A 27,215-nucleotide genomic window follows, 5' to 3' on the forward strand; every position below is an offset into this window, starting at 1 on the left:
TACCACAATGTTCACTGCAGCTCTATTTACAATAGCCAGGACATGGAAGCAATCTAAGTGCCCATTGACAGATGAATGGATAAAGAAGATGTAGCACATATATACAATGGAATATTATGCAGCCATAAAAAGAAATGAAGTTGAGTTATTTGTAGTGAGGTGGATGGACCTAGAGTCTGTCATACAGAGTGAAGTAAGTCAGAAAGAGAAAAGCAAATACCGTATGCTAACACGTATGTACGGAATCTAAAAAAAAAAAAAAAGCTTCTGAAGAACCTAGGGGCAGGACAGGAATAAAGATGCAAACGTAGAGAATGGACTTGAGGATATGGGGAGGGGGAAAGGTAAGCTGGGATGAAGTGAGAGAGTGGCAGGGACATATATACACTACCAAATGTGAAATAGATAGCTAGTGGGAAGCAGCCACATAGCACAGGGAGATCAGCTCGGTGCTTTGTTACCACCTAGAGGGGTGAGATAGGGAGGTGGGAGGGAGACGCAAGAGGAAGGAGATATGGGGATATATGTATATGTATAGCTGATTCACTTTGTTCTAGAGCAGAAGCTAACAGAAAAAAATATTTGGAGACTTGGAAAAATTATATATGTGTATGAAATTAAAAAAAAAATAGTTTGCATCTGCTAATCCCAAACTCCCAATCCTTCCCTCTGAATATGATTTTCTTCGGTTCTTTTTCACTGAGTTTTTCAGTTAACCCTCCAGCTCCCAAGACAACCGCATCAACTCAGAGCGCTTTCCTTACTGTCTTATGTTTAGTTCTGGTGGCAAATTTCACAGGAAGCACTTGTGAGCTAGAAGACACTCCAGGGAGCAGGATGAGGATGGAGAGGCTCTGTGGCTTACAAGCTCCTGGTGGTATCCTCCAAGTCCATTGGGCGGTCAGGCTGAAGGACGTGCAGACAGAGAGAAGATGACGGTTGCCTCTCTGCCTCTCTCTTCCTCTTCACCTATTCGTCTATGTAGCTTCCCCCTTTCCTTTCAAAGAATCACCCTTTCTGACTCACACTCTAGATTGTAAACTGATAGAGCATAAGCCAAATACATGTTATAAATGCCCTATGGATGGACTTTCATCCCATTCACAACTGCCTTTAATTTTAGGCCATAGGTTTCCAACTGAGAAAAATGCAATTATTTGCATTTGACTCCACATGTTCCCTAGCCCAGCCTCCTCTGTGCTTTTAGAACAAGATCAACGCAATAGGCAGAGGATCTTTCCAATTGATGATCCCGGGTGACCGATACAAGAAAACAGTATTTACTTACTCTATGCCAAGTATGACATTCACAACTTTTAAATACGTTATCTCTTTCCATTCTCATCAACTTCGAGAGGTTGTTACCTGTGTCTCCATTTATACAATTGAAAAATGGAAAAGCAAAGAGGGGGTGGTTTCCTTTTCATACACTCAGCAAGAAATAAGAGAGCAGGATGCCTACCAAGGCCAGACTCGAGAATCCACATTCTCTTTCCAACATACCATACTGTCTGCAGAGCTGTAAAGAGCCAGGTAGGTTGTCTTGTGAAAGTGTGTGTGTCTGTGTGTGTGTGTGGTCTGGAGTGCAAGGGAGAGGAAAGCCAGGAAGATGTGGCCGAATTAGACTGGCACATCTGCACACAGAGCTTGAGGATATTAACTGGCAGAGGAGTAAAGGGGCAGGAAAGGGACAAGTCAGTCCCAACTGTGAGAAAAGAGAAAAAGCTGGTCAGAGATATTTTGTGGTCAGAGCCCTGGGAGGCTCCGGGAGGAGAGTGACTGCCAGAAAAGCAGGATCAACCACAAGCCAAGAGGGACCTGCCCAGGGCTTGAACAGGAAAGGCCTTCCCTAGAGGCCATAAGAGTGGGGAGGAGAGGAAAGGGATCGTCTCAAGGATAGAGGTGAGGGAGGTGGACACCCCCCGGCACAGCCAGAGGCACATGCAGAGGAATAGCTGTCTGTGGGTCGGAGCAGGGGTCGGACAGAGCTCTTCCAATTGCTGGGCCAGGGGCAAGCCCACTGCAGACTTGACCCTGCTGGGCTGTGCTGGTAACAGCTGCATACACGTGGCTCCTCTAAAGCAGGGATTGATTCTCACAGTGGGCTGAATAGGAAACTCAGTGGGAGAGCCTGGACGTGTGTCTTTCTTTCCAGATAGGCACAAGCTCAATTTTGAGAAACACTGGTCTACCCTTGGGCTAAACCAAAAGGCTTTCAACCCAATTCAGGAAGCATTTACTGGATGCCTTGGGAAACAAAGATGAACATCCATCGACAGATGAATGGATAAAGAAGATGTGGTGTATATATACAATGGAATATTACTCAGCCATAAAAAAGAATGAAGTAATGCCATTTGCAGCAACATGGATGGACCTAGAGATTATCATACTAAGGTGAAGTAAGTCAGACAGAGAAAGACAGATATCATATGATATCACTGACATGTAGAATCTTAAAAAAAGATATAAATAACTTTAAATACAAAACAGAAATAGACCCACAGACAAAGACAACAAATTTATGGTTATCAAAGGGGAAAGGTGGGGAGGGATAAATTAGTAGTTTGGGATTAACATATACACACTACTATATACAAAATAAGTAACCAACAGGGACCTATGTATAGCACAGGGAACTATACACAGTATTCTGTAGTAGCCTATAAGGGAGAAGAATATGAAAAAGAATATGTAAAGTATGTAGAATATATATATATGTGTGTGTATATATATATATACATACTTTATATATTCTACATACTTTATATATATATATATCTAAAACTGAATCACTTTGATGTACACCTGAAACTAACACAACACTGTAAATCAACTATACTTCAATTTAAAAAAAATAACAATTTAAAAAATTGACGGGGGCAAAAAATGACAACCGTGTCCTTACTTGAGTTTGTAACCATTATCTCCCTCCCACAGACATTTTATTTTTTTTAATATTTATTTGTTTGGCTGTGCCGGGTCTTAGTTGCAGCACACGGGATCTTTTAAGTTACGGCATGCATGGTGGGATCTAGCTCCCCAACCAGGGATGGAACCCGGGCCCCCTGCACTGGGAGTGCAGAGTCTTAGCCACTGGACCACCCGGGAATTCCCTCCCACAGACTTTTTAGATAGTAGGCGTTCCCTCCAGTTACGCATCAAGGTCACATTTTAAAATTTCAATATTTCAAAGGCTGAAGAAAGACGAATCATTGGGGTGCTTTTCCTATCACCCTTTTCATCAAATATCACACGACCATAGACATCTGGGGAAAGTGGCATCTGTACCTTTCCTTCAGACACTAGTTCTTAAAACTGAGGAAGCTTCAGAACCACCTAGAGAGCCTGTTAAAACCCAGATGGCGGGGCCCACCCGCAGGGCTTCCCATTCAGTAGGTCCAGGGTGAGGCCCAAGCATCTGCATCTCTAACAACTTCCAGGTGCTGCTGCTACTGGTTCTGGGACCACACTTTGAGAACCACTTTCTCAGGCGATTTTGGATCATTGCCATCAAGCCGTCTTTATTGAGGAAGCCACAACGCCTGCCTTTCACAGCCACTTTAATGTGCAGACAGCAAGGGATTTTATACACGTCCCCATGGCCCTGTGGCCGATCGCATGTGCAAAATCACGCAACGTGTTTCGGGTGCAGCCACGCATCGCTTGCTGATACAGCCCTGTGTCGCAGAGCAAACCGAGTGCTGCAGCTCGTGGGTGCAGGGCAGCCAGCATGGGCTTGTCCGGACGGGGTCCTTGAGATCCTGCATCTACCACACGTGGCAGGCTGGGTGAACGGACCGCCGCATCTTACAGTTGTGGAAGTTTAGGGTCCCCAGGGAGGACATGACCTGCCCACATTGGACTCTGCATTTTCGGCAGAGCCTCACTTCCTCTGCACCCCGCTTCCAGTTAGGGGCACGGAGGCTCACTGGGACCAACGGCGGGTGGGAGTCACTGGCGGAGCCTGACGGCAAAGCAGGTCATCACCTACCTCCTTACCTTCCTCACTACTTATGCCTGCAGGACCCCTGGCCCCCAACCTAACTGGCCCTGGATGCTGTGGTTTTGGAATTCCTGTTTCTGATTATTACAGCTTTTCTGTGGACTCTATTCTGTCACGTTTGCAAGCAGCTATTTCCCATCCCTACTCAGATGCAGGTTGCCCCCCGCACCCCTGCTCCCCACATCAGGCCTCCTCAGAACGGCTGAAGCAACAGTGCCCGTGGGGCGCTCCCCCCCAGCTCCAGGTGGGGGACTGGCCACAGGCTGCAGTGCCAAAGGGCACAAGGGTGTGGCGGGTCCCAGGGCCCCACACTCTGCACCAAGAGCTGCTTCCTCATCTGTCCTCCTCTGGCACAGAGACCCCCCCCCGTCTGGCAGGGCCCCTTGGAGCGACACCAACCCTGTGTCCTTCTAGGGCCAAATTGAGAGCATTCAGAAATCAGTCCCCTATCTTCAAACATCCCAGATGCTGGGTGGACAAGAGACTGGTCGATAAAGTCCATGTTTCAACAGTTGCAGAAATGCCTTTAAAATACACACCAGCAAACCTCAGAAAGAAATCAGCTCTCCCCTTCCCAAATCCCAGCGGAACACAGCTTGAGGAATTCCTCTGCCCACAGCAATCTGGTGGCCTTGCGGGTCAACGTTTCTCAAAGACCGCCTTCTACACTTAATGGGCCAGTGTTCTAACCTCCCTGTGCCTCAGTTTCCTCATCTGTAAAATGGGAGCAATCTCAGTACTCAGACTTATTGTGAAGGTTAAGAGCGCAGGTGCATATAAATTTCTTCTGGCATATAAATTTCTATGGCCCCCTGTCAGAGGGGGCCATAGAGTCTAGCTCCAATAACGATGATGCTCTAATTATAATGGGGGCCATAAACTACGCGTTTGCCTCACTTATGTCACTTAGCGCTTTCAAATTAATGAAAGAAGAATCTTTTCTACCCGGCACACACAATGTGTTTTCTCCACAGAAAGGGAAAAGTGGGGCCCATCACCCAACTAGGGGTGGCATAGGAGGGGCACCGAAGGACGAAAGGGGTCCTCACAGGGTGTATGGAGGTCCAACTGCCGTTCAGAGGAAAGCGACGTCCAGCAGCAGCCACACTCAGAGGAGCGATCGGGTAAAACAATCACTGCCCAAACAAGAAAAGCACCACTGCCAATCCCGACACTTACGTCCAGAACCGTCCATTGTTCCACTACAATAGCATCGTAGCCCTGCATGGTTTTGCTATCTTCTGTGGAAACTGCTTCAAAGATGAATACTCCATCTGTCAAGCCGTGTAAGGAATCTGTGGAAAAAGAAAAGGCGGGGCGGGGTGGAGGGAGGTTGCTGTAAACTGTCTGTGGCAGAAGCCTTACAAGCAGCAAAAATTTTCACTGCATTCATTAATAATCCCAATCAGAACATCTTTTCAGCATGTTAATTAAAGAAGGCATACACAACCATAGAGTCTAGCCCCATCAGAATGAATGAGACTAATTTACCTCGCAGTTTTGAATAATATCCTTGATTTTATGATTTTATGAGCCCAAATTTCATTGTTAGCAATCACCATTTGATTTCACGTGTTTACCTTCCTTTTCATGCTCCAACGTCAGGATGCACTGGGGAGAACTTATTCGGGGGAAATGCAGTCATTTAGAGACAGTTTTTAGAAGAAAACTATATTGAGGTGAGAGAAATTATTTTGAAGTGGGGATAGATGCAACGCAGCAGCTCTGGGCTTGCAGACACAGTCCAGATGCGCGGATTCCTCGACATTTGTGTGACGTGGGTGCAGTACGTGGGACACTTCACGCAGCTCTTGTCAGGAGGTGAAATTTGGGGGAAGGGAGAATTTTTCAAAATGATTTACCATTGAAAATGTTTCCCTGGGCACTGCTATAGTTAATGGTAAAGTTCCGCATAATTCAACAAACCTACATCAAACATAGCATGATTCAGAACTGTCTCAGGCAATGAGGATGTCAAGAAAAACACAACAGGGCCCTTGCCCCTGAAGAAGAATTTCAAGGAGGCACTTTTTAAGTTAATGGCTCCTAAATACCCTAGATTCACTTAGATGAGGGACTGTGGAAACAGAGGAATGGACTCAGAAGCAGGTGGTTTGGGCCCATGCTCTATCGGAAAAGGGATCTGACCCTTTGAGGGGTTTGGTTTCTTGTCTGTGAAAGGGGGTTGTAGACAGAGAATTCCTCCTGGTCAGTATTCTACAAATCACTGCTCAGTCGCACTGTTCTGGACTGAACTCTGTCCCCACCCCCCACCCACGATTCATATGTTGAAACTCTAACCTCCAAAGTGAGTACATTTGGAAATAGATCCTTTCCGGGGGTAATTAAGGTTCAATGAGGTCATAAGGGTGGGCCCTAGTCCAACAGGACTGATGTCCTTACAAGAAGAGGAAGAGACACCAGAGCACCACCCACCCCAACCCCCTAACCTTGCACGGAGCAAAGCCCGTAGGAGAACACAGAGAAGGTGGCCATCTGCAAGTCAGGAAAGGAGGCCTCACCAGAAACCGAATTTGCCAACTCCCTGATCATGGATGTCCAGCCTCCTGATCTATGAGAAAATAAATGTCTGTTGTTCAAGCCAACCAGTCTGTGGTGTTTTGTTATGGCAACAGACATAAAAATATGTTTATTGATATAAAGGACAATTCACCCAATAATGTGATCTTTTCTTCATCAGGAAGGAAAGGGAGACAAACACAGAAAGTCCCCTGAGTCACACTGGAGTTCAGGAACTGCCAGCACTTTCCAGAAGTCACAAAAAGACAGACAGATGCAAACATATAGTAAATTTCAGCTTCTGTCTTCCAACAGACCTCACAAGCACAGTCAAAAAGCCGTCAGAATGAGAAAATTATTTGCAACAACAAAAATAAGTAATAAATAAATGGCTACGCTTAACACTCTTTATTGTGTGTAAAAAGTTTCCAGGACTTCCCTGGTGGCGCAGCGGTTAAGAATCTGCCTGCCAATGAAGGAGACATGGGTTCGAGCCCTGGTCTGGGAGGATCCCACATGCCGCGGAGCAACTAAGCCCATGAGCCACAGCTGCTGAGCCTGCGCTCTAGAGCCCAAGAGCCACAACTACTGAGCCCACATGCCACAACTACTGAAGCCCGCGTGCCTAGGGCCCGTGCTCCACAGCAAGAGAAGCCACCGCAATGAGAAGCCGCGCACCACAACGAAGAGTAGCCCCCACTCGCCGCAACTAGAGAAAGCCCGTGCGCAGCAACGAAGACCCAACATAGCCATTAATTAATTAATTAATTTAAAAAAAAAAAAAGCTTCCAGGGCTGAAGGGAATTTTAACTGCACAACCTTTCCAGAGAACAACTTAACAATGTCTCAAAAGACTGAAACACAAAAGTTCATCCTCTTTGACTCTGAAACCCTACCTGTTTCAGTCTATTCTGAGCACCCATTATGTGCCAGGTACTCTTGTGATCACTGGTGACAAATGAAGACCCCGCCCCCATGGAGCTTCCCCTGTCCTGCAGGGGGAGAAAACATGTCCCAGGGGATAAATGCTATGAGAATATAAAGTGGGCTGGGGCGGGGCGGGGTGTTGCATGGAGGTAGAGGCAATGGCACGGCTGTTTCTGAAAGAAGTGCTCAGGGTAGGTCCCCCCACTTTGAGTAGAGATATGAACTAACTGCAAGCCAGGCGTATGGATCTGCGGGGTTTGAGAGTTCAAGGTAGAGGACACAGCTTGAATAGAAATGCAGAGTGAATGAGGGGCCACCAAGGACCAGACAAGCAGCAGAATCATGAGAAGAAATTCAAGACTAAGACAATGGTGGGGAGATAAGCCAACCAGGGGCTTATCCATGTGACTCGCTTGGCCAGTGGGATCTTAGCGGGTGTAACACAAGCAGGGGCTTGCAAAGCACTGGCGTGGTTGAACATGATCTCACATCTGTGCCACCACTTTGAGAGCACATGCCCCAGCTAGCCTGTTGGGACAGAGCTGCCCTAGTGGAGCTTAGCCTAGAACAGCTGATCCACAGACCTGAGAGTGGGCCCAGCTGCCTCAAAGAAGCTGCTCCAGGCAACGTACAAATATGAGAGAATAAATTATTACTGTTTTAAGCCAATGAGCTCTGGAGTGGTTTGTTACACAGCATCATCCTGGCAATATCTGACTGTTACAATGCCCAATGAAAACTTAAGAAATCTGAGACCAGTGTACTTCACTTAGCCTGGGGAATATTCCTGATTATTATAGAATGATAGAGGGGCCTGACCAACTCAACAAACCACACCTCTGAGGGGAATTCCTGGAGCACAGCAGCCTCATCCTGATAAGACATCGGACAAGACAATACTCCATTTCAAATAAGATCCCTGTGGGTTAATCAATACTATGCTCCATTTTGGTATTTGTTTCCTATACCGAGAGTCTGTTACCAATCAGCCTTAGCAAATGTGCTAAGCTTGCCTTTCTCATACGCTCTGCTAAAAAGTTCCCCCCAAGTGTTTGTTCAATGTCCTCCTAAAAGACATTTTACTAAGGTGACCAAGTAAGGACAGAACTGCTCTTTGGCTGAACCACATTTAAATATTTTGGGCTCCAGGACAAGCACAGACCATAGTCCAGCTCACTTATCAAGTTCTGGGTAACACAGGTCCAGCTGGAGCCCCTGCCATAGTAGGGATGCCCTACGGAACCCCTTTGAATAAAGCTTTCCCAAGTCCTGACCTGGTGATGCTTGGGACCAGAAGATACTCGCTGATCCTTCAGTAGCATATGATCACAGCACACATTTCCTCAAGGCTTCTACAAAAATATGTTATACCCAATTTCCAAAGTCTCTACCTACAGATCTCCTTACTGGTAAGCCTCCAAGCCCTTTAAATGCGCCTACAACATGCTCTAAGTATTAGAGTGCTAAACACGATATAGATAGAGTTGAGGTCCACCTGGGGAAGGAGACAGTGCAGCCCATCCAACTTTCTTTCCTACCCTCTGCCTGGCATCCCCTCCTTCGCTCCAAGTCACAAGACTGGGAGGAGGGCTGTGTGGTCCAGGCTTGGGGGTGTGAAGAAGGAACAAACCAGGTCCTTATTTACCATCCTCCTCATTCAGTCCTGCCTGCAGCGTCTCAGCCCGCTGCCCTGCTCTTCAGAATCCAGAGTGCTGATTCACCCACTTAACTACACAGCAAGTTCAGAATGGCTGTCAAAATTTGGTCATCTGTAACAGCAAAAAAGTCAATGAACCACAGACAGCAGACAGCTGGGCTTTTAAAGAGCCCCTTGTTTTGACGGCCTCATCCACCACCCGTCTCTTCATCACCTTCCAGGCTCAGCCTTGCTGTAGTGTGCTCCAAGCCGGTATAAATAGGTCTCTCTCAGAGTGCAGCTCCCCAAGCAAAAAGGTTAAATCATCCTCCATCTATAGAAAACATTCCATTATCACTGCATTTTTTATTAAAGTAAAGATGCTTCCCTACTGTGCACAGAAGGCTATTTGCCCTGGCATTGTATAAATATTTGATGCCGGTCTTTTGGCAAAAGGCCACCTTAACTTTCCAAACTTATGCTTTACAAGCAGGATGTGAGAAAAGGAGATTTGCCCTATTATCCCAAGAGGTAAATTCTGTGAGAAAACTGCTCTTCCCCTGCAGCCTCTGGGACACAAAGACTCCATCTAGCAAGCTACCCTTCAGGCTCACCCTAGGTGCTGGTCCTCTCCCAAGTCCAGCGTGAAATGCACACGCCATAACAAGGGGTCGATGCCTGTGGTCTACTAGAAAATGTTACTGTTCTCCTTTTAACAAGCTAGGGTGGTTTAAATGCCCACACTGGGGTCACTGGCATAACAGATGTCCTTGGCCCCCTGAAACCCCGTTTCCCCACCAGCATGGCACTCACGGCACCACCTTGGTTCCAGGAGTGGCCTGTACCAACTGCATAGCCATAATCGCCCGTGTTATAGGGAGGCGCAGCCGCACTCAACCAATCGGACAGTGGTGTGTGCAGCTCCCGCATCACCCCACAGCTAATCTGCTGACATTATCAAGAGTGGAGCAGGCCTGCTGCTTCTCCTGCTTCTGCGGCCCTCACTTCTGCTCTCGGCCTGCCTGCCTTCCTGCAGTCCCTCTTTGAAGCGGTGAATAAGTTACAGTTAGGGGCAGCCTGCAACTTCAGTGTCATTTATCAGACCAGATGACCAGACGGGGAGAAAACGCCCTGATTCTGTGCTTGTCAGCTATGAGGCCCTCTGCCAGGCACATTCATGGCTTCTCATTGAATCCCTCCCCACCGCCGCAAGTTCTGCAAGATTATCATTCCCTCTAAGTGGTGAGAAGATGGAAGGAAGCTATAGGCGTGAAACCATTTGTCCACATTCAAGCGCATACAAGGGCCTATCTCGATCTGAAATGTAGTTTGTGTGACTCCAAAGCCTATGCTCTTTCAACAGGTGACAGATATTTTATTTTGCTACCAGGAGGATGTGCCAGGGGCTGTGCTCCAGCCGGGGGATGAGCAGCCTAGGCGCCCAGCCTCACGGAGCAGGCGTGCTCTGACCACTAGGCTTCTCTCCCTGCCCTCGTGTTCTGTGTGCATCTCAGTGGGGTTGCAGTGAGATGGCCTTATGGCTTCTGTTTGGGGCCAAATCCGTGCAGAGGCCATGCCTCCCTGCATGGGGCAAAGAAAGATCAAAAATATGTGTGTTAATGGATAAGCTGTATCTATCCACACGAGGGACAGCATACAGCAGCGAGAAAAAATGATCTGCAGGGATGTGTAAAAATGTGGATGCATCTCACAAAGAGAAGCCAAACGGAAAGCCAAACACAAGGGCGGACTCCACCCACATAAAGTTCACGCCCCACCTGTGAGGCCGCCAGTCAGGACTGTGGTCGCCCTGGGGGAGAGGCATCGTGAGGCCGTGAGTGGGACTCTGATGGGGCTGGGATGCTCTGTTTCTTGATCTGGTGCTGGTTACACGGGTGTGCTCGCCTTGTGAAAACCCACTGAGCTGGACCCTTAGGATCTGTCCTGGTTTCTGCACGTGTGCTACACTGCAGGAAAACATTTACTTAAAAGATGTGCCACGGATAGGAGAGAAAATGCATTTCATGGTGTAAGTGAAATTCACCCCTTACGCTATTCAGCGGCTCCTCTGAAATAGAAGCTACGCCTGCAACCACTAGGCCAACGTGCCTGGAGCCTGCGGTCAGACAAGGGAGTGGCCGTGAACTTCCTGCAACCTCATCCTCCCTCGCTCCCCCAGTCTGCAGGGGCCTGGTGATGCACACCCCAACACCAGCTCCCCCCAGCACTACGCATTACTGAGAAGCATCCGGAAACCTTTATTGGTCGCCTCCTGTATACAGTGCACGGTGGACAGCCACTGGGACACTAAGAAGCATAGGAAGCAGGCTCTGCCCAAGGGCCTGCAAACATGTCTGCCTAAAATATGTGTCCCTACATGTATTTTATTTTAAATACATACATGTTTTTTACCTATGTATTTTGCAAATACAAGGTAATCTGGTTTATGCCAGGCATCAGAAATGTGGTCTAAATACCAAATGTTATTTGGATTGACGTGAAGCTGGGGCCTCAGAGTCTCAAGGAAAACCTAATCTTTAAAGAGGTAGGAAAGGAGGGACTTCTAGGTACAATGCGTCTCCTGATGTGACACAGCTCGTCAAACACAACAGCATCTGGAATGTATCCTAGACCTAAGGGCTTAATTTATCGAGGCCTTAGAACTAAATTCCAGTTTATAGGAAACAGAGGCTGGAGAAATAAGATAACATTACGAGGCACTGGCCGGACAAATCCAGAACGCAGGGCATTCTAAGAGGCTAGGTTTATTTCAAGCAGTCAGGGTCATGAAGAACGAGTCTTCCAGGTAAAGGAGCAGTAAGGACGTGGTCACCGTATGCAGTGCCTGTTGCTGGACTGGATTCTGGTTTGCACTACTTGCTGCAAAGGACATTTCGGAAACAGTGGAAGACCTGTGAACATAGGCTGAATAGAGATGGTGCTGCCAGAGGCGGAAGGACTGCCCGGCTAGGAGAGGGTGAGGGTGGGGCGAGGGGAGGGTGAGGGCCAGGGGGCAGGGAGAGGGAGGGGGAGGGCTAGGACAGGGCCAAGGGCAAGGCCAAGGGCAGAGCAAGGTGGGGAAAGGAGGGGAGGGCAAAGGGTAGACCAAGAGGGATGCAGAGCAAGGACGGGGCCAGGGGGACAAGGGGGGTGAGAGCAGGGCGAGGACAGCTGGTGGTGGCCAGTGATGGCAGCAGAGACTCTGCAGGCCTGGAAGCCCTTGGTGGGAAGACAAGCTTCAGAAGGAGGGCAGCCAGCTCCGCCTCGCCCTTGCCCCAGGCTCCTGGTACCCACCCGAGTCCTCAGCAGCAGCCAGCTCAGCAGAGGGTCTCCCTGCCCGGCCTTTCCCACCCTTGGGAAGCGCAGGTTCTGGCCTTTGTCTCACTGGCTGCAGTGTTTCCGTGCGTCCATCCATCCTGCTGTCTGAGCATCCCCTGGACTCATCCACGCTGCTGGCTGCCACCAACCAGGTCCTGCTACTTCCCTAAGGGTGACTTTCAGCTCTCCCCTCCCCAGAGGCCCAGCCGGGGACCTCAACCTCTTTTCAAACCTCAAACCTCTTTTCCCTCCTCGAGTCCCTTTTCCCCACCCACATCCTTCTTTCTTCCAACCACTTTCTTGCCACTTAGCAGCTGGGCACTGTGGCAATGACTTCAGTGCTCTGTGTCTCGGTCTCCACAGATGTCACCACAGTACCCACCTCACTCAGCCATGGGGATCAGATGAGTGGCTGTGTGAGCTGCAACCAGCACACAGGACCAGCACACAGGAGCCGCTAGGGGCGTGTTACCGTCATTCTGCTGCCTTTTCACCTATGCCTGAAGTTTACCAGACCCCAAGGCCACAGCCTCCCCAGCCCAGGACACCTGGGCACTCTCAGGAGAGACGCCCAGGCCCAACTCGAGGATGGTGCAAGCCTTTCCATGTCCTGGGAGGTACAGACTCGAAAAGAGAAGATGGAGTCTTAACTGGATTCTTCGGGCTAAACATCACCTTGTTTATGGGACAAAGTTCTCATGCATTTTATGACCCTGTGGAAAATATTCTGAAGCACAAATGTCAAGTTAAGGAGACTGATGCTTTTCCAGATGGCAAACAGCTTAAAGATGTGCTCCTAGCTCTGCCAGCTTTATTTGTAAGGACACTAACTATCCTACTAGAAATAGGTTCTTTTTATAATGATGATTAGCTTCATTTTTTTTTTTTTTTTTTTTTAAATTCTGGGAAAAGAACATATGCATGTTTCCTCCCTGGCCAACGGAAAGCCTGGGCTTTCCTAGAGCAGAAACGCTCTAATCCAGTAAGCCCTTCTCCCAGGTCACATGCTCCCTCCTATCAGAAACGTCAGGGTGAAATCGCGTTTGACTTTTCAGTGGGTTCAGATGCATTTTGTTCTGAGAATTTTGCAGCCGTCACCGGGACAGGGATGTGCAGCTACGGTGCAGCCCGATGTGTGGGCAGCCCTGCTGTGGAGACGTCACAGGCTCAGCGCTTGCCAGGGAAGATTTCATGTTCTGTCTTCAAGGCAAGAAGGCTGGATTTCATGCAGCTAAAGCCAAGGGAGGATATAACAGCATTTCCAACACTCTAGTTAAATCTGCAGCAAGACTGTATACATTATCTGTGTTTTTGGACTCAAGGTTGGAGAACGGGGTGGGGGGAGGAGTGGAGGTGGTAACGGTGCCTCGGTTGCCAAAGGCAGAATGGCTAGACAGACAACGAATAGCAGCGTGAACTTTCAAGTTCAAGGTGTCCTCTCTTGGGGCTCAGCTCGCCTCTGACACGCGCAGGCAAGAGAGAAACCTTCCCCTTTGAAACCCCAGTTCTCCCAAGGTGGGGACATGACCTGTGGCTGCCTCGGTGGCTGCCATGTCCAGCGCCTCCCTACCTATCTTTAAGATGTTAGTGCAACTAACATCAGTTTCCCAGGGAGATATGCACAGTCACAGGGAGCCCCTCTGGGCCCAAGAGGAGATAAAAGGAGCTGTTGTTGCCACCCCCAAAGACGGGCAAGGGGGTGTCCCTGCCGGAAGCAGGGGGCGGAGGGTTCCTCCCTGGCCCCCCCAATGCTAATGAAGAGGGCTGTAAACTTCTGGCCCTAGCACACACCCTGGTGTTGGATGATGCATCTTCAGTAGGCTGGGATGACCCCTGGCTTCCAGGAAGTCTGCAGGCGCCCAGGGAAGGCCTCCTAGAGCAGAGGGGGTTTACTGACCTTGCCGCCAGGGAATGGAACTGACCCTTCCTTAGTTGTATTAATGAAAATATACTCTAGAACTGCGCTGTCCGATACACTAGCTTTGAGCTGCACGTGGCTATTGATATTTAAATTAATGAAAATTAAATAAAATAAAAATTAAGTTCGTCAGTCATACTTACCACATCTCCAGTGGTCAGTGGCCACCGATGGCTGGTGGCTACCATACTGGACAGCACACGTACAGAACAGCCCCGTCGACACAGCGAGTTCTACTAGACCGCCCGTCACCTTTCTTATGTCCTTCACCCATCCACAAACAGTCGTGGCCCACGATACCATACAATGCCTGCTGCTACTATATGAACATATTAACATTAGATATTGCTACTAAGATAGGGACGAGGGACTTGCACTGTACAATGATCTAAGGTTTTGGATGATTGCATGTATGTACATTCAGAATTAAGACTGATGTCTCTTCCAAGGATGCTTGCTAGCATCTCAAGGGTAGCAAGTAACGTAGCATCCAAACTCTGTTCCTGACGCTGCTAATGTTTAGAGAGAAAGCTGCTCAACAACCAAGACGCAGGGCTGTCAGTGCCCCCTGCCACGTTTTGCTGGGATCATCGGATTTGGTGTTACTTTACGTTTCACTTACTTCGGGATCCTGCTGACTGGCAGCCCTCAGCATCCACACATGCTGGCAGGTGGGCCCTACTCCCCGGATTGTCTCCCGGTTTCAATGCCCCTAGCGACTCAACTTGCCTTCGTGTTAACCTGAAAACCCTTTCTTTGCCTGTGACACGTCTCCCCGCTTTGGGCAAACTTTCTCTCTGCCTTAGAAAAGCTGACACCCATAGTGCTACCCATGCAGCAACCCCCCCGGAGAGAACCCATTACCAGCAGGGCCACTGGGTGCCGAGAGACCCAGGAGCAGTGTGTATCCCCATGGAGCGTACAGAAACCAATTCACTTCTCTGCAGTTAATTCCAAGGTGCTGCTATTGTTACTTCAAACTGTAACGGTGTCTACAAACAATCTGTACTTTTGGAGTGGCATGATCGTAGGGGGGTAATTAACAAACCCTGGGAAAATCTTTTTAAAGGGTTTTAAAAGCAACCTAGATCGAGGCCACCATCAATGAAACAGAATTGCTCCCCCTTCTCTGTCATGTCAGAATAGACCCGGCTGACTTCTGCAGGGGCTGGGAGCACATGGGTGGTGAGCTTTACGGAAGATTCCTCTAGATGTGTTCATCAGAAATCAAACGCAGCATGCTCCGCCGCAGAGCTTTCTGAATAGGGCAGGCTCTGAAGACGGGCCGAGATGACAAGAGTAAGCAGCAGAGTTCAGAAGGGCCCCCCGAGGGGTGGGCCGTGCCTTCCCTACCGTTGACCAAGCCGAGGGAGAAGACCGAGTTCACCAGGACGCCGCCCTTCCGGAAGTGGTCGCTCATGTGTTCCAGCCAGCTGGCATCCAAACTGCTCACCGTCTGGCCATTCCTGGAGACCCGGAGAGGAATGGTGACAGGATAGTATTGCCGGCACTTCTGATGGCTCTTCGGTTTGTTGAAAAGGGCGAAAATCTCCATTTCTGTTGGGATTTGTAAAGAGAGTAGAGAGAGAAGAGGTCAAAGGGTGACATACTGCCTCACTGGGCCTGACAGGATCTCTCAGGAGCCTGAAGGAACGATATCAAAGGCCAAAGTTCTGTTAGGTTGCACTGTTACCTAATAATAAAACCTGATTCCAGGGACTTCCCTGGTGGTCCAGCGGTTAAGACTCCGTGCTTCCACTGCAGGGGGCGCGGGTTTGACCCCTGGCCGGGGAACTAAGATCCCACGTGCCACGTGGTGTGGCCAGAAAGAATTTCTTTTAATTTCAAAAAACAAAGAAAAAACCCAATTCTAAGCGGTAAGTTAGGGTGCCTTAAAAGTGACATGGCCCTCAAAGGTTGAGTCCTAAGGTGACTGCCAGCAAAAAACTGGCACTTGCCATCTGCCTCTACAAGGATGAGGTCACCAGCCACCGCAGCCACGGACCTTCAACACACCCTGAAAGGCGTTCAGGGTGGAGGTCAGGAGGGAGACCCTCTGCGCTCTGAGAAAAACTGGCAGATCAAGCCCTTAGATAGTCAGATATTTTCAGGAGACATTATGAGCCCAATTCTTGCATCTCCTCGTATCTAGAAAAGCACTGAAATAATTAACAGCGACACCTGCTCCTCGTGACTAGCAGCCAGCCTCTGCCAACATGTGTGCTCCGCTGCACGTCCCCCCTTCACCAAAAGCATGTATAACACTGACCTTCTCCCCACCTCTCTGGAGCAGTTTCTCAGAACCATCTGAAACGCTGTCTCCCAGGCTAGAGTCCTCATTTTGCCCCACATAAAACTAACTAGCAACTCTCATGCTGTACATTTTTTAGTCGACAGGACTTAGGTTTTGAATCTGGCATGTGATGAATAGCTGTTGGCGAGGATACATTTGTACGGTGAGGTGTCTGAGAGAAGGACATAGTAGACATTTCTAGAAATTCATACAAAGGTGTGTTTTCAAAGAAAAAGCAGACATATTTTGGGGCGAGAGCTGGTCTAAAAACAAAAAAGTAAATGCACAGAGGCACATAAAGACAAAAATACTGCTGTAATTCCTGGAACCTTGTACATCCCTGAACTGACTATTTATAAACTGCAGTGGTGTTTCCTGGGGCCAGACCCATAATACTTAATCAAGTACGTCAAAAATACATCATTGATATGGAAAAATAAATACGTTCCAGTAAATGCAGGCTCCTGCCTGGAGTGGTAGGTCGCTCAAACAGCCAAGCAGGCCCTGAGAGTGAGACGCTGCTTCCCGTGCCTTCATTTATAGCTCAGTTCTTTAAAAATCAATACTCACTACACCCGGCAGCTGACCCTCGCCTCCTGCGACACACGCTACTGGCCATGAGTGAGCAGTGTCAGCCTCCCCAAGCAAATATCTGGAATTTCAATCGAAGTCTGGAGGTCTATTTTTGCGTTACTCATTTAGTCAAGCAATCAGAGTTCACCCAGCTTAAAAAGCTTTGCTTACACGGGCTAGTCAGGAATATGCTTTGGTTTCCAAAAATATCTATTTGGATAATAAGAAAATCCCCACCCTTCTTCCAAAGAAATATTTTAAAGGTCATAAACAATGGTTGACATTAGCAAAAAGGACAAAGGACACCCACACTCCTTGCAGGAGATACCTCGCCTAGACTCCCATTCTGGGACACTGCATCCCATATTTCAGTATTTCGCAATTTTTCCAGCATCCGAGTACATTACTTTTTAAAATGGACTCACTCTGCTTTACCTAAATAAGTGCACTTAAACAGGAAACTTTGCTTCACGACCGTAAGCGAAACCACTACCCTTTGCCGTAAACAGGAGCGAATGATGAGGCACGTTCACACCAAAAATGTCCATCCACGTAGCACCTCAAATTATCTCACAGGGCGACTGTATTCTGCGACAGAGGAAGGCTTTCCACAGCCCCAGCTGAGCAGCCACCAGCAGAGACCTCCGGGGAGCGATGCTGGGCCACAGACTTTGTCGTCAGCAGCGGTGAAGCCGACAGGGAGGCCATTTCAAGCTATCCATGGGGTAGAGCCAATTAGGAAGGAGGGGTCCCCGTCTTCACAAAAGGCCACCTGGATCTTCAACAGCCATCGCTGGCCTGTTTATCATCCCCAGCCCAAATTACCTTTCTGGGTCCGCTTACCTGACTCAGGAAGCCACCTACAATCCAGCCAGTAAGTGCTTTCGCAGGAGAAATTAGGTCTTGGTATATGGAGCTAGCAGTCCCTAGACTATTTCGTGACTTTCAGATACACCCTTTAGGGATGGAGTCATGCAGACAGCACAGAAGGTTTGTAAAGGAGGGAAATCAAGCAATGGATTAGAGCTGGGGGGTGGGACAGGAAGTGATTGGGCGTTTTCCAGTCCAAGGTGCCAGTGGTTCAAATAAGACCTGCAGCCACTAAAGGCAAGAGGGTAAGTCATGCTTTAGCGAGTCCTTGACTTCATTTCAATTTCTTCAAAAGCAGACCCTGTAAGCTTTTGGGTGCAAGTCGTTCATTTGGGAAGTAATCCCAGGAGACAGAGCGAGAGAGCAGGGACGAGAAACAGAGAAGAGCTGAAAGCCAAGGAAGGCCGCATTGATGAGCGGGTTACTGTCACGGCACCTGGGGACCCGAGACACCACATACGCACACCCCATGTGGCTCTATGAGGGGCAAGGAAGGCAGGCATTTGTCCTCAGGGATGGAGGTCGCTCCTGAGCCATTAATTCCCTGGGATATCTGCCCATTCCAGAGAACACCTGCAGGCAGAGGCTAGGAAAGCTGTCCTCAGGTGACCCCAAGGTGGGCCAGAGCACCAGTCCCCATGGTTTGCTACGGCCAAGCACAAATGCATATGAATTATCAACCAAAAGAAAAAGAAATCACAGCCTCTGCACGGGAGGATGAGTGGGGAACTCAGAAGTGGCCCAAGTCCAAAAATACATGACAACACATGATCACACAGAAGGATCCCCGGTCACATGGCCTGACAAAACCACAACTTTCCCACACGCATGATGAAACAGAGAAAGGGAAGGCAGAGGAGCATGCTTGGGGGCAGGGCAGGGCAGGGGGAGACAGAGCGGGGAGACAAAGGTGGATGGTGGGGTGCTGACAGCGCCCCCTGCTTTCCGTCTGGATCCTCCCCAGGGAGGAGGACCAAAGCCAGAGGCCAGAAATAAATTTTTCAGGAAGGAAAAGGAAAGGCTGTTGGAATTGAGAGCCTCCAAAGCATGAACAGCAATGAAATATTGGAAGAAACCTTCTTCCAGATGCCCAAGCCTTCAGTAAACTCCTCTGTCCTGCTGCCTTCTTAGCCACAATCCTCTTTCTACTCACATGGAAACCAGCCAAGAAAAACTGTCCCCAAACGATGCCCTTTGATGTTTTAATATTCTGACTCTCCAATACATATCCTCACAGGAGCAGTCACCAGGGATTCCAAAAAGAAGACCAAGTTTGTTTACATTTTCTCAGCTGCTCTGTGACTCTGCCATGACCCCAGCTGGAAGATTTTTCCAGACATGGGACAGAAAGTCCCAAAGGAGGGGGAAGGCATTGTTTCTGAGAATGGCCGCAGGACTGGCCTGGCAGGGCACCCAAGGAGCTTCGAGACTGTTCTGTCTTGCACTTCTATTTCTGTCTCGTTGTCTTGCTGTGTTCCCCTGACATGGCGGGGTGGGGCAGGGGGCTTGCCTTGTGTCATTTAGATCCTTTGTGTCCAGAAAAGGTGGTAGTCCAGAAAATATGGCAGGTGCCACACCTGTGTCTGCTGGATTGACCTGAGCCAGACAAGGGCAAGGAGCTAGGTGGGGAGGGGGAGGAGGGGAAGTGGGCCTGGAGCCGGGGCCAGCTGGGCGCTGCCGGCCTGCCAGCCAGGTCCGCTCAGGCCTTGCCAAGCTCCTCGGGAACAAGGAGGAAGAAGGCAGACGCCCGGTTCTGAGGCAGGTGCCAGGCAGTAGGGACTTAGGCACAGGACGGAAGCCTGCAGTCTGTCTGCAGCTGCGGCACCAGAGAGGTGGTAACTTGCAGGTAGCAGGTGGGTCCTGGCATCCCAGGGGACCTCCAGGCTGCAGGAAAGAAAGGGTTCAGAGTCTGGCTGAAAGCATGGGGCTCCCAGGGCCAGACTGGGAGAAGGAGGCTGGCAAGTTGGCTGGGTTGGAAAGGACAAGTGGGCGTCAGACTTGGCCTGGGAGCCGGGCTGGGTGGGACCTCGGGTCTGCTGAGGTCACGGCAGGGGAGCTAAGGTGAAAGGTGTCATTGCGAAGGCGAGGCTGTGGCTGTCTCTGGAGGAAGAGAGGGCAGAAGGGCCTCAGGCCCGGCCAGATCCCTGCATCTGGGAGGAGGCTGCTTCAGGCACCTCTGGGCCTGGGGGAGGCCTGCTTGCCAGGCAAAGTGTGGGATCCGCTGTCTGCACCACCTCTGGGCCTGGGGGAGGCCTGCTTGCCAGGCAAAGTGTGGGATCCGGCCAGATCCCTGCATCTGGGAGGAGGCTGCTTCAGGCACCTCTGGGCCTGGGGGAGGCCTGCTTGCCAGGCAAAGTGTGGGATCCGGCCAGATCCCTGCATCTGGGAGGAGGCTGCTTCAGGCACCTCTGGGCCTGGGGGAGGCCTGCTTGCCAGGCAAAGTGTGGGATCCGCTGTCTGCACAGCAGTCCACGGGGCCCCCTTGTAAGGATGTCAGCGGCCCACAGGACGGGAATGTATCAACGAGGGCCATCACCACCGCCATCATCTCACATGACTCCAGCCTCCACGGGGGAACGGTGTCCCTTCTATGTCCAGAAGCCTTAAGTGGATCCCCCAAAATCACAAGCTGGTAAGTGGCAAAGCCAAGACTCTTCCAAACCCCCAATGCTGGGCTGTGTCCCAAATCTAACAAGAGGCTAATTTCATCAGCACATGGAAAGCGGGAGCTGACAATGACGATGTGCGTGGCGGGCGGGGAGGTGTTCAATAGCTATTTGTTAATGGACTGAGTGAAAGCCCAGGAAGATGGTGGCAGATTGGGGGTAGGGGACAGAACCACAGGGTAGAACTATTCTGGGGGCTCCGGGAGGGGAGGACAAGGCCCAGGGAGGAAGGGCAGGCTCAGGGGGCATCCCCCCAGAAGAAGCTGCCTGCCAAGGAGGCCTGCTGAATAGAATCCCCCTCCAGAGAAGGACACTGCAATCCCTGGCTCCGGTTCCTGGCTGCATCTGTAGGCATTTGAAGTGAGTAGGTGCAGGTAGGAAGGGTAACTCTTGGAAGATTTTGCATTATTATTTCGGTGCCAGTGAGAACAAGTTGACTTTGCGTGAACCTGTGTGGCCTCCTTGTTTCTCCTGCTCAAGGAGAAACTAAGCTGCCCCCCAGCATAGAAATGCATGGAGAACGTGGCATGGGAACGTGGTCCTGTGCTTCCCAGGTGCTCTGTGTTTCGCCAGGAGGCCGGGGCAAGCTACATGTGAGAAGGCAAGCAGCCTGCAGCAAGGCTCAGGTGATGTCTGCACGGCCTGACATCAAACCTACAGGAAATTCCCTAGGACGAGCAGGAAGAAACCCAGGTAGGCATGGGGGCCAGAACCCCTGCACCAGAGCGGTCCCTGCAGCCCGTGGGGAGGGGAGGGGCGGCCTGCCCTGTTTCCAGATGAGAGCTCCCTGGCAGCCCTCCTGAGCAGCCTCCGCCCGTCCGCCCAGCTCCCCCAGGCTCCTATAAAGGAAACAAATTAAAGGAGGAAAGGGAGGGGGAAGGAGGGAGGCTCCCTCTGGATTTTTTTTAATTGTCTTGCTGTGATTGCCTATTTAAGCCCACCCGGCAGAAAGAGGAGTAAAAACACTTCATCCTCCTTAGGGGGCCCTGAGAGAAAGGGAGGTGAAAGCTGAGTGAGCAGCGGGGAGGGGGCATTGGGGAAGGGGTGGGTGATGGTGCATGGACTTCCCAGGGAAGGAAAGGAAAGACTTCCCCGGAAAACGATCAGGAGAGAAGCTGGGGTCAGGTGAGGGCTGTGAATGGGGACAGGGTCCCTGGACAGCCGGCCGCCGGCCTTCTGGGAGGCTGAAACTCTGCTTGCTCAACTAATGCTCAGACTAGGAGATAACATCTAACACTACGAGGGCACGCAGGCGACTGTCCTTATCTGTGATACGGGTGTAATAATAGCATCTTCTGTCACAAAGCTGTTGTGAAGCATAGTCAAGACACATAGGAAGAGCTCAGAACAGTTCACTCAGGGTTGGCACCATGATGACTGTTGTCTGTCCATCCCCTGCAAGGCCACGCCTGTGCACTCATAACCCCTGTGTGTTCACTGACTGATGAAAAAGATCCAAAGATTCATTTCTTCCACCAAAAGAGAAATAAAGGGTAACAGTGAGACCTGTGGCCTCCTGCGCAGAGAGATCAGTGCCAGGCTCATGAGCAGACAACAGACACACACAGCTGCCTACCGAGCAAGACGGGGTGGCGGGGGCAGGGTGGTGGTGGTGGTGGCAATATAAGCCCCTCACAGCTGGAGTTCTCATGCACTGTTGGGCTGACCGCTTCCAGACACATCCTAACCTGCTACTCCTCAGCAGGAACTGATTTTCTCATAGAAAACAGGGAATTGAGGAAATGAGATGCAGACCAAGACAGTCGGGGTATCACGGGGCGGGGGGGCGGTGTTCTCTTTGTGCCCAGCGATGTTGGGAGTGTCTGAGGGAGGGAGGGAACAGTCACAGGACAGCAGGAGGGACCTGGGGCGGAGGGTCCCAGGACAAGTCTCCCCAGTTAACTCAACCCCAGGAGGCAGGAAGTCTGGAAGGAATCTTGGAGAAAAGTGGATTCTGGAACAAGGACTATCTGAAAACTCCTGAGGGGACCCTCAGTATCAAGAGCCCCCTTTCTCCAAGGCAGGGTTCTGTGAAGAGGTGGGGGCAATGGTCAGGACGACGAAGCCTGTACCCCAGTCATAAGAACCACCACTTGGGAGTGCTTTAAATGCATCTCTCCTTTCACCTTTACAAGAAACTTTTTTTTTTTTTAATCGCTATTTTACAGGGTAAGGAGCTGAGGCACAGGAGGGTATCTTGCTCAAGAGGTCTGGTTCTTAACCCCTGTTCTCCCTGCCCTCTCTCCTGGGGCCTGTGCTGCCCTGATCCCTCACCCTCCCAGGGCCTGAGATGGTACAACAGAGGGGCTGCAAGGAGACCAGTCCTCCTCCTCGGGATTCAGCCCAACAGCCATGCAGAAATGGGGGATTCTGAAATAAGACTGGGATGTTCCTTGGGAGGCACCCACGGGATCCAAACGTGCTCTCAGCTACTCTGTGGGATCAGAAGTCCCACAGATGAGCCTCTACTTCAGCACATATTTGAGAAGGATCAAGGCTTTCATGAAACGGTCCTAATCTCTCCCAGCACTGAGGCTGCTGCCAATTCCCCCTCCAAGGTCAACTTTGCAAACAAGCCCCAGAATTAACCAGCCCACAATTTTCTTTTCAGGAACTACTGACATAACAAGAAAAACTATTTCACTCTCTTTTCTTCTCTGGCCGCACTGCGCGGCCTGCGGGATCTCAGTTCCGGACCAGGGATCGAACCCGCACCCCCTGGAGCGGAAGCGCGGAGTCTTAACCACTGGACCGCCAGGGAAGCCACCCACCCTCTTTTCTATTCTCAAAGTATAAATGGTTGCTCGTCATTTCTAAGAGGCTAACTTCAAGAATTAGTACGTAAATAGTAACATTAACCAGGGAGATGATCCAGGAAGGCCTAAAGAGAAAGGCTTCGTAAGACCTGTGGCCGCATCCTGTCAGTCCTGTCACTTGTCACCTCCCAAAGGCTAGAAGAGGCTACACAGCTCATACGAGGGCCTGGCTCTCAGGAAATGGCTCGAGGCTAGATTTCCTGGAGAAGGAAGAGGAAAGGGAATCACGGGTAAATGAAGAGAAACTTAGCTCCCTGTAGACTGAGGGCCTCAGTAAACCTTGTTCGTCTGTCTGAGTATCACACAGGAAAGACCAGGCAGAGAGCCGGCCTGGGCTCACACATCAGATCTATTTCCAGCCTGGGCAACAGATGCACTCTCTGAACCTCAGTTTACTCAGCTGTAAAATGGGCAATAATGCAAGAGCTCACCCACATCATAGGAAAAATGAAGAGATAGTCATGGGAAAGCTTGCTGGCCCAGCGCCCGGTCCACAGGAAGTATTAATAAACGTTGGCTATCATCATCCTGTTGTGTTGCTATTTGAAATCCCCGATCTAAAGGGCGAGCTCCGACAGCCGTTACAATGTGATTCAGAGGAGTCCCTTACTGGTGGCCTCTCCTTGGCAGTGTTCTTTCCACGGTGCTGATCTGTCAACTATACAACTCCCTGAAATCTGGCTGTTTACAGCTGGGTGAGCTGAATCACCAGCTTCCTGCACAATCTGTCCTCAGTTGGCTTTCTTGATTTCCTTCTTTAGGCAGATATTCAAAACAAGGGGTCCAAAAGTGGAGGCTGCTTTCTGCACTGCTGCCCAGCAAAGTTCACACTTCCTGTGTTCACACGGAGTAATTCAGGGGCAGTGCGAGAGCGTGCGGGAGAAACGACCTCCCGTTCTAGAATCTACCTCACACGTGACAATTTGGAGCAACTACGAGTCAATGTCATGTGGTTCTGCCCCCCTGCCCTGCCCCCGCTTCCCCTCTACACCCCTGGAAGTCACAGCTTCAGGCAGGAAACAGTCCGGAGGCCCAGAAAACTGCTTGACAGTTTCCATTCGTTTTCCTAAAATGCCCAGGGGGTTATTGACAAGCTAGCAGCCTCTCTCTCAGCGGGTCAGAGTCCCAGCACCGACATACTTACTTCCCGAGAGTGGCTCTCCATGCCCTTCCAGTGGGTCCCCATCCGGTCCATCCAGAGTCTCGCTCACCACGCACGGAGGGGATTCTGTGCCAACCCCGGCTCCCGAGGGCGAGCCGGGCTGCTGGGCGGTGGGCGCCTCCCCTCTCGGGCCCTGGCCGGGCTCTGGGCTTCTGTCCATCCCCACCGGAGCGTCGGCAGCCCCCAGGTTCTCCGTAGCCACACACCTGCCAGGCTCCTCTGTCGCATCCCGGGCATCCGCTGGGGGGCTGCCACCTGCCGAGCGCCCAGGGCAGTGGTACTGAGGTATGACCCCGACGAATTTCAGGCCCTGACTCGCAGCCTCCTGGATCTGTGAGGCAAACAGAACGAAGGGAAACAAGTGAATGGTATGTTCTAGCAAAGGGGGAACGAAATACCTCAGGGAGGCCTTGGAGGATGTTTCTGTTTGAACGTGAAGTCTCTCGAGCTGGCAAAGGCTCCGTGTCTTCAAGGCAGCGCCCACACCCCAACCCTGGCCCAACTGGGGAGAGAGAGTGTGGGGCTTATTTTTTTTAAAACTATGGAAAAATAATGCTTTTGGCTATGAAGGGCTGCGATGGCCTCTCTTTGAAACACGGTGTTAGTCCCGATTAGCAACTGTTTTCTAAGAAGCTGGAAGAAGGTTCTAAAAGGATGAGCTGGAACAAAGAGTGGCTGAAAGAGGAAGTTCATTCTGGTAAGAGTTTATTTTCTTGTTATTTTTTTTTTCTGATGAATCACCTACTTCCTGCTCATCAGGCCACTATATAACTCAATACGTCTATATAACCATATACTAACTACCAGATGACATTTTATGACCCAAAGAGCTTCCTCTCTGAAACAATTGTTTTGGCAGAGAAGGGCAGAGGTGGGGAGAATCACCACCGTGCAAAAGCTGACGCACGCAGCCCCGCAAGAGGGGACATCTGAGGACATCAGTCTACACCCAGCCCGCGGGCATCACTTTGGGCTGACCCATGACTCTCCATCCACCATCCAGTCCAGGTAACAGGTGGCACCTTCTCATCTCCTGAGCCTCAAGATGGGGGATGGATGGCCAGACTGAGTTCTGTGCCCCGTGAACACTCCCCTCCCTAAAAAATACCCCAGGCAATTGAATGTAATAGTCATAAGTGAAAAACAAACTGAAAGTAATAGCCGAATAAAATCAAGCAAGAGCTGGCCAAAACTAGAAGATGGGCTTTAGGGGACTTTCTGGGCAAGAATGCTCAAGTCACTTTACAAATAAATCAGGAGGTGGAGACCTCAGAGCTCTGTGGGTCTTAGTCACCAAACCCCAAGTGGATGACCTCAGAAAATCTCAAGGCTTCTTAGTGATCATCTCCTGTCATTTGAGAATTATTAAGAAATACCAGCACGGAGCTACTCTCTAAAGGAGAAGCAAGCCTTGGCAGCCCTCCCCAGATGACCCACCCTAACTTAAAGCAGGAGGTCATTTTAGTTCAACACTGGCCATTCTAGAAAATGGCCTGGAGCAGCTATACGAATGTACAGCCCAGTCTTTCTATAAGGTCTAGCCTGTGCTAGATGTAATGATAACAACAGTACTAATTGCCATCTATCACGGACCTACTATGTGTCAAGCCCTACACTATGCATTTTATATAAATTGTTTTGCTTAACCCTTGAATGACCCTGCATGGTATCATGATCCTCATTTCAGATGAGGCCCAGAGACATTAAAGTCATAAAGCACGCTGTGGGTAGCCAGGTTCAAAGCCAGGTCTGGCTTGGGCCCAAGTTCATTCTCTTAAGTACAAGGCCAAGTGGATACATGTCAAAGCATCAAGTTCTTGGATATGTATGTGCCCACACAAATGCCCATGGTTGGCTCAATTCATGCTTCAAAACTTTAAAAAAAAACTTAAAGTCATCCTTTCCATCCTGAAAATTCATTTTTTACCCATTAATCTGTGATATCTATCTACTCTTAGAAATTGTTCTGGAAAGCTTCTAAAACAACATACAGGTCACAGAAGAAAAGACTGAGGAGATAATTATACCAAAGAGCCTTAGGTTGAGGGAAGGTAATGTGTACAAAGCATAGCTCTGAGCTTCCTGGCAGCACAAGCAAAAAGAGAAATGCAATGGATTTCACAGTCCCAAACGAAATAGGGAAAGACTCCTGGTCAAGAAGAGAGAAGCATAACGTGCTAGTAATTTGTCTGACATATAGGAGGTGATCAATAAGTATCTGTTGAATGAATGAATGTATGAATGAATACATTACATAATGAGTGGATATGTGTCTCCTCTCCCAGAATGAGCTCCTAGAAGGTAGGGATGGAGACCAATTGATTTTTCAGCCCTAGACTCCAACAAACATTTATTAAGTCCCTATACTGGCTCAAACCAACATCACACTTAGGTTCTGGGGGATACAAAATAGGAGTCCTGACTCTCAAAAGGTTCAGCCAATTACTGTAAACAGACTTTAAAAATATTACACTAACATGGCACAATAATGCTTATATTATAATGTTATA

The 27,215-nt window shown here is 49.8% G+C and overlaps 1 protein-coding gene and 1 long non-coding RNA gene across 4 annotated transcripts in view; one reads left to right on the top strand and one right to left on the bottom strand.

Moving 5' to 3' along the window:
* Positions 1–27,215, bottom strand: part of RFTN1 (raftlin, lipid raft linker 1) — a 203,794-nt gene that overhangs the window by 37,645 nt on the left and 138,934 nt on the right. For both annotated transcript variants that reach the window (XM_028490143.2, XM_024115195.3), the window contains exons 5-7: positions 24,688–25,036; positions 15,679–15,882; positions 5,186–5,301 (exon numbers count right to left, since the gene is read on the bottom strand). In XM_028490143.2, the coding sequence (XP_028345944.1) occupies positions 5,186–5,301; positions 15,679–15,882; positions 24,688–25,036 (669 nt within the window). The remainder of the gene's footprint in view (positions 1–5,185; positions 5,302–15,678; positions 15,883–24,687; positions 25,037–27,215) is intronic.
* LOC114486340 (uncharacterized) lies at positions 19,606–24,032 on the top strand. 2 transcript variants are annotated; one of them, XR_003679945.1, is made up of 4 exons: positions 19,606–19,914; positions 20,569–20,693; positions 21,301–21,420; positions 23,339–24,032. It is a non-coding gene; the product is annotated as an uncharacterized lncRNA (long non-coding RNA). The 2 variants fall into 2 exon arrangements; XR_003679944.2 differs by lacking the exon at positions 19,606–19,914 and having other exon boundaries at positions 20,433–20,693.

The sequence above is a fragment of the Physeter macrocephalus genome, chromosome 1 (assembly GCF_002837175.3).
Source record: "Physeter macrocephalus isolate SW-GA chromosome 1, ASM283717v5, whole genome shotgun sequence".
In the NCBI taxonomy this organism is placed as follows: domain Eukaryota; kingdom Metazoa; phylum Chordata; class Mammalia; order Artiodactyla; family Physeteridae; genus Physeter; species Physeter macrocephalus.